The following is a 12531-nucleotide window of genomic DNA, read 5'->3' on the forward strand; positions in this document are numbered from 1 at the left end:
TTTTTTTGATTTGAAAGGCAGATTTTACAGAAAGATTTTCATCTGCTGGTTCACTCCCCAAATGGCCACAATGGGCAGAGCTGAGCCAATCTGAAGCCAGGAGCTTCCTCCCCGTCTCTTCCACTCCCCCCACCATTAATTCGGGTTGTTCTTTCTTTCCTCCTGCTGCCACTATGGCAGGAAGTCGAGCTTTTTGTCTTTCCCCTGCCACAGTGGCAGGAGGTAACGGATTTTTCTGTCTTGAAGCTCCTGCCTATCACTAGATCAGGAGCTCCTCTTCTCAGTTTTTTGAATAAATCTTGCTTTAAAACTAAACTGTGTCCGCAAGAAGATTCTTTCTGTGAGACAAGAATTGATGTTGCTGACGTACTCGGGGTCGAAAACCCTGCAACACTACCAACCAACAGCTGCTCCAGGAAGGCAACCAGGCCCATAGTCCTAACAGCTGTGTGGGTCTGAATTCTGCAGATTCTCCCCAAAGTCTGAGGCAGGAGTGGGGTCTGGCAGACAGCTGGATTTGGGCCCTTGTGGGACCCAGATGAGCTCCCCTGTACTTCTGAGCAGTACAGGCCACAGAAGGCAGGTGCATTACTCCTTACTTCCATGTTTATGGGGATGGTGATGCAGCAGCACAGAGCCTGTGGCCCAGGTGCCCTGCCCAGGCTGACAGGTCCCGTGGGTCGGCGGGCTGGTGCACACAGAAGCAGAACAGGATCCGGGTCATTACCTCCTGTGGAGATCCGTGGGGTACCTGCTCCCCTATCACGGAGGCAGCTGAGTATCTCGGGCCTCCAGTAGTAAGTAACATCTGGGGTGTGAATTCCTGGCCAGTTGAACCCCAAACTCTACCCTGGTTTTCTAACCCCAAGGAAAGGGAGCCCCAGGACCTGGCCTGTTCCCTGGAGTTCCCCGAGGCATCAGAATGTCCCTTGCTGGGTTGTCACCCATTCACCCTTCTTAGGACTAAAGGCTGCTCCACCCCTCCAGCCCTCTGCCCTAGCACCCTTCAGTGGAGCCAGCCTTGAGCCTGACATACCTGTATGGGATGTAGCCCTCCCAAGTGAGATTTTTTTTCTAATATATTATTTTATTTTTATTGGAAAAACAGATTTGCAGAGAGAAGGAGCGACAGAGAAGGATCTTCCATCTGCTCATTTATTCCCTGAACAACTGCTTGGATGGCCAGGAGCTTCATCTGGGTCCCCTCGCCTCTCAGAGGGGTCTTGTGATGTGGCGGCAGGCCTGGGATGTCCTTGCCAGCTCCCCCTGCACCCCTGGACAGCCTCACTCAAGCATTGGTGCAGAGCCGGGCAGGGTGGAGGCAGAGCTTGGAGTCTTGCCCTGGTGTGCCTAGAGCTGTTTGTTTCCCCCCGCATCTTCAATGTCCTCTTGCTCACTCTGGGCCTCTACCCCTTGGCCTGGGACATGAGACCATTCCTGTGTGACATGGTCCTATCCTGCTTGGCATGCCCATGTTTACAGTTCTTCCTGCTGGACCGTATGTTTGCGTCCTGTTCTGGGCACAGCTGTCCCTGCTTCCAAGTTCACCATGAGTGAGCGTGGCAGGGGCAGTAGAATATCCCCTGCACAGACTCCTGAATTACTGGTGCACATCGCACATGCTGTGATTGCTGCTGCAGAATTTGGGTGGGTTTCTGGCCGCCCCACTGCTGTTAAACACTTTGGAAATGGCACCCTCCTCCCCTACTTTCCTGGGTCTTGCAGTAGTTCTCCGGGTGTGCACCTGACACTCGGCCAGTGTTGATTGTGGTGTCTGGCTCTCCAGGGCTCTCCAGGGCTGAGGCACTGAATGTCATGTTGGATAGAGATGGTTGGAGACTTGCAGGGGCCCAGAGTAGCAAAGGGCAGCCTTGCAGGGAGGGGAGCTGGGAGTGGCCCCTGGGCTGGGAGGGAGCAAGTCACAAGCTGGAGGAAAGCAGAGGAGGAGGAGAAGGAGGAGGAGGAAGAGGCCACAGCTGGGAGGGCACCACCCACCTGCCCAGCATGAGTGGAGAATTCCAGACGCCACCCTTCCTGGTAGGGGGACGAAGCTCCTGGCTGTTTTTGGGTCATGAGTCACAGGACTTGAGTGTGGGCCGTGACTGCACAGGAACGCAATGTGATAAGGCTGGGGTGGGCTGGAGTGGATGGGAAGACAGTAAGACTGGGCGGGCCAGAGGCCTGTGGGGTTGAACCACTGCATCCTGTCGTGGCAACTGCAACCCACAGCCTGGCCCGGCCCCTTGTGGCCTCCTCGCCAAGTGCTGCTTGGTCTTGGCTGCTGCTCAGACTCAGCCTCCAGTGGGACTTGCTGGCCACTCCTTCTCTCTTCTCCTGAAGCCCTGGGCTTCTATTTCTTTAAAGTCTGGTTTGAGACACCTCCTCTGGGTAGCACTCTCCCTTTTTTTCTCGGGTGCAGGGTTCCCAAGGACTTGGGCCATCCTCTACTGCTTTCCCAGGCCATAAGCAAGGAGCTGGATGGGAAGTGGAACAGTCGGGTCTTTGACCGGCTCCCATTTAGGGTGCTGGTGCCACAGGCAGAGGATTAACTTGCCACACTACTGTGCCAGATTACTTTTTTTCCCCTCTCTCTTCCTTCCTTCCTCTCTTTCTTTAATTGGAAGTGAAATTCATATAATATATTAAGAACCAGTTTGGTTTTTTAAGATTTTTTTAAAATTGGAAAGCCAGAGTTACAGAGAGAAGAAAAGACAGAGAGAAAGATCTTCCATCCACTGGTTCATTCCCTAAGTGGCTGCTACAGCTGGAGCTGAGCTGATCCAAAGCCAGGAACCAGGAGCTTCTTCTGGGTCTCCCACATGGGTGTAGGATCCCAAGGCATTGGGCCATCCTCTACTGCTTTCCCAGCTCCCAGCAGGGAGCTAGATGGGAAATGGAGTAGCTGGGATATGAACTGGCGCCCACGTGGGATCCCGGTATATGCAAGGCGAGGACTTTATCCACTAGGCTACCACGCTGGGCCTTTAAGAACCATTTTAAGATGAACAGTTAGGGATCAGTGTTGTGGTATAGCTGGTAGAGCTACTGCCTGTGACACTGGAGTCCTGGTTTGACCCCAGGCTGCTCCACTTTTGATCCAGCTCTCTGCTAATGCACCTAGGAGAAACAGTGGAAGATGGCCCCAGTACGTGGGACCCTGCACACACGTGGGACACCGTGAAGAAGCTCCTGGCTCCTGGTTTTGGTTTGGTACAGTCCTGGCCGATTGTGACCATTAGGGATTGAAACATCTCTCCAGGTTTTTCCCACTTTGCATCTCTGATATATAAATATATTTTTTCTCTTTCTTTTTAATTTTCTTTTTCTTTTATTCTAGTTTTTTCTCTGACATTTTTATTGGTAAGGCAAATTTACAGAAAGAAGGAGAGATAAAGAAAAAGAGCGGCAATCTACTGGTTCACTCCCCAAGTGACCTCAACAGCTGGAGTTGGGCTGTCCCAAAGCCAGGAACCAGGAGCTTCTTCTGGGTCTCTCATGCAGGTTTGGGTTGTCCACTACTGCTTTCTGAGGTTACAAGCAGGGAACTGGGAAGGAAGTGGAGCAGCCGAGACATGAACTGTGCCCCATATGGGATGCCAGTGTGTGCAAGGTGAGAATTTTAGCCACTGAGCTATTGCTCCAGGCCCATAAACAAATAAATCTTAAGAAATGTACAATTTGGAGTGAGCATGTGAGTGAGTTGAGAATTCTAGTCAGTCTTTGTCTCTGTCTTATGCAGGTCAAACTGCTAGAACATAAATTCAATCATTTGAAAGTGGGCTGGCCTTGTGGCACAGCATGCTAAGCTGAAGCCTGGAGCCTGGAACTCCATCTGGGTGTTCCATGTGGGCACAAGGGCCCAAAAACTTGGTCCGTCTTCTGCTGCTTTCTCATGCCCGCTACAGGGAGCTAAATGGGAAGCCGAAGAGTCGGAAGTGGAATCAGTGCTCACATGGAATGCCCACGTTGCAGGCAGTGGCTTAACTGGTTGAGCCACAAGGCTAGCCCTCGGGGCTCTGTTTGGAATCACATCTGACCCCTGAGCATCTCCCACAGGTCAGGTGTGGGGCTGGGAGCTGTGGAGACATCAGCTGAATCACACGGTCCCAGCCCGTGTGGAATCTTGGGGGAGGGAGTGACACCAGGCAGCTGACCTCTGATTGATACAGAGGAAGCTTTTGGTTCGGGGAAGCATCAGGGAAGCCTTCCTGAAGGAAGTGGCCTTTGAAGAAGGTGGGATGTAGAAGGGCCAGAAAAGAGAGAGGACAGAACAGTCCTGAGCAAGGCTGGGAGGTGAGGCAGGGCTGTGAATTGGGCTAAGGGAGGGTTAATGTTAAAGAGAGGAAGTCTGGGGCTGGCATTGTGGCACAGTCAGTTCAACCACCGGCTGCAGTGCTGACGTCCCATACAAGCACCAGTTCCTGTTATGTGTGTAAAGTGTGTCATGATGGAAAGCTTTAGCCTCGCCAGCTCCCTCTGAAAACCCATGTCCTAGTCAAGCCACCGTGTTCTGCCCGTACTTGTAGGCATGGACCCTTCTCAATGCTGGCTTATTTGAAAGGCAGAGAGAAAGAGTGAGAAGAACAATGCTGGCTCATTCCAGAAGTGGCTGCAACAGCCAGTGCTGGGCCGAGCCGGGCTGGGCTGAAGCCAGGAGCCAGGAACTCCATCTAGACCTCCTACATGGGTGGCAGGGGGCTATGTCTGCTCATTTCCCAGATATGTCAGCTGGGAGCTGGATTGGAAACAGAGCAGCTGGAATGTGAATGGATGCTCTGGTAGGGTATGGCGGTGTTGCAAGTGGTGGTTTTACTGCTGTACCACAAGGCTGGCCCTTGTTTTCTTAATGATCTTTTATTTTATTAAAACATTTTGTGGTCTTAATTTTTAAGTGTGTAGGTGAGTGGCATTTGGGATATTGTTTACTGTCACGTAGCTGTCGCCACCATCCATGTCCAAACCCTTTTCATCTTGTAAAAGAGAAATTTGGGCTCAGTATGATGGCTCAGTGGCTAAATCCCCGCCTTGCATGTGCTGGGATCCCATATGGATGCTCATTTGTGTTCAGGTTGCTCCACTTCCCATCCAGCTCTCTGCTTGTGTCCTGAGAAAGCAGTCAAGGATGGCCCAAAGCTTTAGGATCCTGCACCCGCGTGGGAGACTTGGAGGAAGTTCCTGGTTCCGGGCTTCAGATCAGCACAGCACTGGCCTTTGTGGGCTCACTTGGGGAGTGAATCATCGGACAGAAGATCTTCCCCTCTGTCTCTCCTCTCTGTATATCTGACTTTCCAATAAAAAAAAAAATCTTAAAAAAAAAAGAAAGAAACAACAGAGATGCAAACCAGCCCCCTGAATGCTGGCCCCAGGGCTTTGGGGACAGCCGGATGCTCTTGGGTCTAGAGCTGGTATGGACAGCATGGGTGTCACTTGACCCAAGGGTTTGTACTCCTTAGCTAGGAGTCAGGCCCCAGACCCAGGCTGGGTCGTTAGGCAGGAATGTTGGCAAGGAAGTTGGTGAGTGCTTGTGCCTGAAGCATGGGTGAGGGCAGGAGTTGCTAACTGGCAGCCAGATGTCCCTAGGGACCCCAAAGGCCACTGCTGGAGCAAGTGCAAACTCCTCCTTATATGGGTGTGGGTGTTCTAAGTAGTAATGTCACTGCACACCAGCCACCCACCCACCCCCTCATAGCCTCTTGGGCAATGGGCACCATGATTTTTGCAGCTCACGGACTTCAGGTCAGATATTCAGCTTCTATCAGCCTCCATACTGCCCGGCTGTCTTGGGCGTGTGCACAGTTGCCCATCTTCCCACCCCTGGGGAGGGCAGGGCATATACTTACTTACCCTGACACAGGCTCTGAGTAAGTCCCTAGATTTACTGTCTGCACAGCTGCGCTGTAAAATCCTTCCAGTATTTATAGCCCAAGGAGTTTCTTCCAGCAGCAGCTCCCTCCTCTTGCTCCTGGAGCCCAAGGAGCCTCACTTTCTTTCTTCTTATTCTTATTATTATATTATCATCATCATGATCATTTTTGATACAGTTCCGTAGGCCCTGAGATTTTCCTTACTCCCTCCCCAAGTTCCCCCCCCCCCTTTATTATTATAGTATAGTTCTTCATACACAGTCATGTGTTTATCATTAAGGGCATGGACAATGGCAGAGTCCAGCAACCTATTGTCAAGATATAGTAAATAGTTTAATTGGGAGTCCATCTTTGATCTGAAAGTAGAGATGCATACTGCATTGTATCCTCACATTTGGATATGATAGTCTCCATTATACAGTTACTATACATATCCCCTTCAATGAAGACCACAATACAAAATAAACAACAGGAAGAAAATAGAAAATTGCAATGCCATGAAGTTAAACACCATGCCACTGAATGACAAATGTGTCACTGAAGAAATGGAAAAGAAAATCAAGAACCTTTTTGAAGAAAATGATGCTACTGTATGATCTATGAGTCAATGAAGAATCTGATGAGAAGAAAAGTGTTTTGAAGAGCTGAAACTAAATAAAAAAAATCAAAATACATGAGCTATAGTTTCTGCTGATCTTTGTTGGTGAGATATATCTCCTGTAGGCAACAGATAGATGGGTTTTATTTTTTTAAATCCAGTCTGCTAATCTAAGATATTTGATTGATGAGTTTAAGCCATTTACTTTCGGGGTTAATATGAATGAGTGGTAATTAGGTTCCTTCATTTCAGCAATGGGTAGTTCATTAGTTTAGTCTTCCGTTGTCATTTTGCTGGGATGTTCTTCACATTTGCCTTTGGTTTTGGTGGGTGCTATTTCTCTTCTTTGTCAAGAGAACATCTTTAAGTGTCCTTTGTAGGGAGGTTTGGAAGAGGCAAATTCTGTGTTTTTTTTTTTAAAGATTTATTTATTTTTATTGGAAAGGCAGATATACAGATAGGAGGAGAGACAGAGAGGAAGGTCTTCTGTCCAATGGTTTACTCCCAAAGTGACCGCAACAGCTGGAGCTGAGTCAATCTGAAGCCAGGAGCAAGGAGCCTCCTCTGGGTCTCCCACACGGGTGCAGGGTCCCAAAGCTTTGGGCCGTCCTCATCCTCGACTGTTTTCCCAGGCCACAGGCAGGGAGCTGGATGGGAAGTGGGGCTGCCGGGATTAGAACCGGCACACATAAGGGATCCCTACGCACTGCATTGCATTCAAGGCGAGGACTTTAACTGCTACACTATCACGCCAGGCCTGGAAGAGGCATATTCTTTTAATGCTTATTTACTGTGGGAGAATTTTATTTCATTTTCAAAGACAAAGGAGAACTTTGCCAGGTACATCATCTTGGGCAGACAAATTTTTGCTTTTAGAATCTAGGAATATGTCACTGCATTCTCTTGGTTTGTAGAATTTCCTGTGAGAGGTCTCCTGTGAATTTAATTGACATTCCTTTATATGTCAATCGATTTTTTTCATGTGCACATTTAAGGATCTTTTCCTTAGGTTTGACTGAAGAGAGCTTTATTATCATGTGTTGTGGTGAAGATGGCTTTTGGTCAAGCCTGTTGGGGGTTTTGTGCCCCTCCTGGGTGTTGTTTCCCAATTCTTTCTATAGATTAGGGAAAATTTCCCTTATTATTTCATTGAATACACCTTTAATCCCAGCTTCCCTTTCTGCTCCTTCTGGCACTCTCATAACTCTTTTTTTAAAATTTGTTTTATGAAAGGTTTGCAGTCACTTGTGCCACTCCCTCCAGCGCGCTTCAGGTCTGAGTTCTTACGTTTGACTTCCACCATGGTTTCTGTAGTCCCAGCTCCTGGCTCATCACGCTCCACCTCCTGTGATACCGTGCTGAGGTTGCACCATTGTCTGTATAACCTTTCTCCCACCTCCTATGAGAAGAGTTCCCAGGATTAGGGAGACACCAGGTATCCTATATAACTAGATTGTTGGTGGTGCTGATCTTGCTGGACCCTGTGGTTGTTAGGTCTGAGGGCCACATGGACTTATTTTGGCCCATACGATGCCATAGTCAGTATTATTTTCCTGTGGAACCAGTGTGATGCACTGAGCTCAGTGTGCATCTGCTCCTGGCAGGAGAGCAGTGTCCATGTGGAAGCTGCAAGGCCCGGCTTGCCCTCCTTGCAGTGGCAGTGACAGAGGAGTAGGTCGGGGTGAGGTGGAGTTTGGGGAGCAGCAAGTTCGGCTTGGCCTCAACCTCTGGGACCCCAGCCTGACTTTGGGTGCCATGACCTTCATCCGTATCTCTGTTTAGTCAGACACCCCGTCCTCTCTCTTGTGCACCCCAGGTCATGCCTGCCCTCTGCCATGTACTCTTCAAATAGTCTCCCTCATGGCAGGTGCCCAGTGCCAGGAGGGTTGGACCCTGGAACATCTGTATACACATAGCAAGATACTTGGGGGACGGGAGCCAAAACTAAATACCAAAGTGCACGTGTGTTGTGGATTCTGAATACAAGTAACCAGAGGGTGATCTGATGCAGGATCTTCAATTGGCCTGCTTTTTTTTTTTCTCCTGACCTGTGTTTTGACTGTAATTCCATTACAGGAGGTGAGATGTGGGGTTTTTCACTGGTGATACCACGTTGATGCTCAAAAAGCTTTAGATTCCAGAGTATATTTCAGAGGAGAGACATGAGGCTCCACTTGTGTTAGCTCAGTTAATTTACCTTGTGGTGAGATGCTTTTTATTTTTTTTTTCTTGAGATTGATTTATTTTTTATTGAAAAGATAGAATTGCATAAAGAAGGAGAGACAAAGATAGAGGTCTTCCATTTGCTAGTTCACTTCCCAAGTGGCCGCAATGGCCGGAGTTGAGCTGATCTGAAGCCAGGGGCCAGGAGCTTCATCCAGATCTCCCATGTAGGTGCAGGGTCCCAAGGCTTTCCCAGGCCACAAGCAGTGAGCTAGATGGGAAGTGGAGCAGCCGGGACTCGAACTAATGTCCATTGGACTTTCCTCCTGGCCTGTCGCCAGGGAATTTGTGTAGCATTCTGTGACAGTGTGGCTTGAGCGGTCTCTTCATCACTTCAACGATGGTTGAAGACCTTGTCTCCTCTTCTTGTTCCTGACTGGTTAGGAGACCCACGTTCCACACCAAAATCTCCACTCCCGACCTGAGCTCCCTGCTAGTGCACATCCGAGGAGGCACCAGGTGATGGCTCATGTACTTGGGCTCCTGGTCACTCACATGGAAGATTCTGGATGAAGTTCCTGACTCCTGGCTTCACCCTGGGCTAGCCCTGGCCATTGCAGGCACTTAAGGAGTGAATCAGAGAATGGGGGGTGGGGTGGGGGAGAAACACACGAGTGGGTGGCAGTTTGGGACTCTCATATCATCAGACACATCCCCCGCCCCCCTCGGCAGTCACTCTTAGGGACCCAGCTACTGTCCCTAGAGGGATGCACAAGTGGCAAGGGCAGGCCACGTGTGGATGCTCCTGTTAAGTCTCCGAGGTGACAGCAGGTCCCAGGCATGGAGGTGCTGCGGTTTCAGACTGCGGTTTCCTGGGCCAGTGACCCCTTGAATGACCCCAGCTCTGGCCACTGTGTACTGGTGAAAGACCCCTAGCCCAGGCTAGCAGGTGGCCTCCATGAACCCCGGCTGTAAAGCTCAGGGTAGTCTATCCTGGCCCTCTGCTCCACCCAGCTCAGGGCCTGACAAGGAGCAGGTGTTGATTAAATATGCCTCCAAAGTCATTGTTCACCCTGAGATAGAATAGATTTATTAGCAAGAGGTAATCAGGAAACATATATTTTTACAAAAAAATGGAAATTTGTTTTTTTCCAAACAAGCTGTAAGTTGAAATAGTTTAGGACTTGAAAGAGAATTCTCATACCACTAGGTATTGCTTACAGCAAAAGTGTCTGTTGCTTGGAGTGGCTCATGCCTGCCACGTTGGAATTGACCTGTGGTCTTCTATGCTGTACAGCGTAAAAAATACGTGGTGATATTCACAGAATAAGCACTACCTTACTATATTCCTGCTAGAAGGCGTTTAGACAGGACTACAGTATATGCAATAAAAACACGTGGTTATTGATTTCCTAGTTCTACAGTGAGGGGCTAATTGTCACAGGGTCTACAGACTCAGCAGCTCAACGGAAGCTTGTGGTGACAGGTAGGTGAAGAGGAAAAAGTAACATGTCGTGTGCCCAGTTTCCAGGGTGGGCTGGGCAGAGGGTCTCCCCTGACACCTCCTGCTCGGGCTCTCTCCTCCAATTTGTGGCACCTTGGTGTGAGTCCTAGTACCAGGGGCTGCTGGGAGCCTGAGCTGGGGTGGGGTGGAGGGAAAGTAGGCAGCGTTGGGTCGAGGAGCATGGAACCCAACGGATGGGGTTCCCTTCTGTCCAGGGTTCTAGTGGAAGACAAGATGGGGAGGGGGCTGGTCGGGGTGTGGGGAGTCATTTTGAGACCTGCGGAGTTTGGCTGAGAAAGCTGCTTTGGAAATTGGCATCACCGTCAGCGTCAATGACTGGATTTCAGGGTATGCTCAGCCCTCCCACCTCCCTCCTCCCTCCCCTCCCTCTGCGCAGTGAAAACAGCTACATGGGTCATGCTGGGAGGATGCCTGGGTGGCCCGACTCAACTCAGGGGCCCCCCTCCCCTGCCAACCCCAGGATGATGGAGCCATGGTGGAGGAGGGAGAGCAGGGCTGGAGGCTAAGACTGGTATATGTGTGGGTTCTGTCTCCCTTCCTCCACCAAGAAGAGGGGGAGGGGGCCTCCAGACAGCAGAGGTCAAGGAGGGCTGTCTGGGCGAAAACAGCCACTGCAGGGGTGAGTCGTGGAGGAGTGGGCAGAGCGTCCACCGGCAGGGGGGACTCCTATTCCGGTTCTGCAGGGAATCTAAGAAGGAGAGCAGGTCTGGGGTCTGGGAGAAGCACATACGGAAGGAGGAAATCCAGAGACCAGAGCGACTATGTACAAGGTCCCAGGGCACGACGTGTGTCACAGGCGCATTCAGGTGGGGAGCTTCGGTTCTAGCCGGAGGGAAGACTCGTAGAGGCTGTCCTCGTCCATCACGAAAGATTGATCCAGTAGATACTGAGTTACCTGCGCAAGCAATGGGGAGACACAATAGAGGGGTGATGGGACCCTTGTCCCAGAGCTACGGAGGCCTGGGACGGGTGTGGAAGGGAGGTCTGTGTGTGGATTCTGACATCTGTGGTCTCAGGTTGGAGGAGGGCAGGGGGGGCAGGGGCAAGTGGGCTGCTGCAAGGCAAGAGGGAATGGAGGGGACTGGGCTGGGTGGTCACTGACATTGCGTGGGGGCCACCGGCTCACCTTTGCTTGGTGCTCTATCTTGTAGGCGGTTTGCTGGAACTGGCGGATCTCCCGGATGATGTGGGATATCTGAGGGAGGGAAGAGTTGGGAGGCCTGTAGGAGCTGGGTTGCTTTCTCAGCACCATTAGGCACCTGTGGAACTCCGACAGCTTTTGAGATGCTAGCGGACTGCGTAGGCTGGGCGATGGAGACAGAATATTGTCCTCAAGCAGGACACAAGCTCTTCAACCTCGTGGAAGCCAGCACTGGCCACAGCAAGGACCACTGCCCTCCACCCTCTGCCTGGCATGATTGAAAAGTGTCTCACCTGTTGCCAATCTCCTTTTTTGTTTATGTGAGTGGAAGCCCAGTTTACAACATGGGTGAGGAAATCCTGCCTCCTCGTCCCCCACCCTTCCTTCCAGGTTCTAGATTTTTCTGGTATGGAGGCACAGCAGCCCCGATTCTGGCTCCAGGGAACAAGTGTTTTTCCACGAACACTAGCATATGGGGATGTTCATAAAGGCCTATGTTTTAGGGTCACTCAAGTCTGGAGTTGTTCTGCCCTTGATGGGATCCAAGCTTGGGTGCCCAGCTGGGGTGCCCTCAGGGAGCTGCAGCTTGAGGGAGCTGAGCCTGTGTCTTGAAGCCCCTGCTCTCCGCCACCGGCCACTCCCCTACACTCCCGGGTGGGAAACGCACCATTCTCATCTTGGAGAAGTTGACCAAGCCGTCTTCCGTGTAATTGGGCGTCCCCTCCTCGATGAAGGCCAGGTCGGTGAGGTACATCCCCAGGTAGGGGACACAGGGCGGGTCACAACTTGGAAGCAAATGATGTTCATGAGCTTAGGGACAGGATGATAGCACACCCCCCTCCCGCACACAGCTTTGCCAGAGCCCACCGTGCACTCGCAGGCCTGGGATAGTTAGGTGCCAGTGAGGGTTGTGGGCTGTGGGCTGATCGGGTGGTAAGGACACCTGCTGAGGCTGGGGCACCTCACTGTCCTCACCTTCCAGGAGCCAGAAGGTCCTTTCAACCTGTCTGCCGGCAGCCCCTCTGTCGCCAGGCAGCCCCTTCCAACTCATCCATCCTCTCATCTCAGTGAGCTCTCCATCCTGCTCCTACCCTTGAGTGACCCACCAGAGGCCCCTGAAGGTCTGCCCCCAACTCCTGCAGCTACCTCCCCCACGTCCTTCCATGAGGCTGGGGAAGGCACAGCAGAAGACCCCCTTGTCAGGAAGTAGCTCCTGGGAAGAGGCAGAGGTTAGATGGGC

General features: G+C 51.1%; 1 protein-coding gene across 1 annotated transcript in view; it reads right to left on the reverse strand.

The window, feature by feature from the left end:
- Positions 1-10952: 10952 nt before the first annotated feature.
- RASGRF1 (Ras protein specific guanine nucleotide releasing factor 1) overlaps positions 10953-12531 on the reverse strand; it is a 73299-nt gene continuing 71720 nt past the window's right edge. The window contains exons 25-27 of the mRNA XM_040969151.1: positions 11959-12076; positions 11277-11345; positions 10953-11045 (exon numbers count right to left, since the gene is read on the reverse strand). Coding sequence (XP_040825085.1) covers positions 10953-11045; positions 11277-11345; positions 11959-12076 — 280 coding nt within the window. The remainder of the gene's footprint in view (positions 11046-11276; positions 11346-11958; positions 12077-12531) is intronic.

This window comes from Ochotona curzoniae, unplaced genomic scaffold (genome assembly GCF_017591425.1).
Source record: "Ochotona curzoniae isolate NIBS_2020 unplaced genomic scaffold, NIBS_Ocur_1.0 scaffold_4701, whole genome shotgun sequence".
Classification (NCBI taxonomy): Eukaryota; Metazoa; Chordata; class Mammalia; order Lagomorpha; family Ochotonidae; genus Ochotona; species Ochotona curzoniae.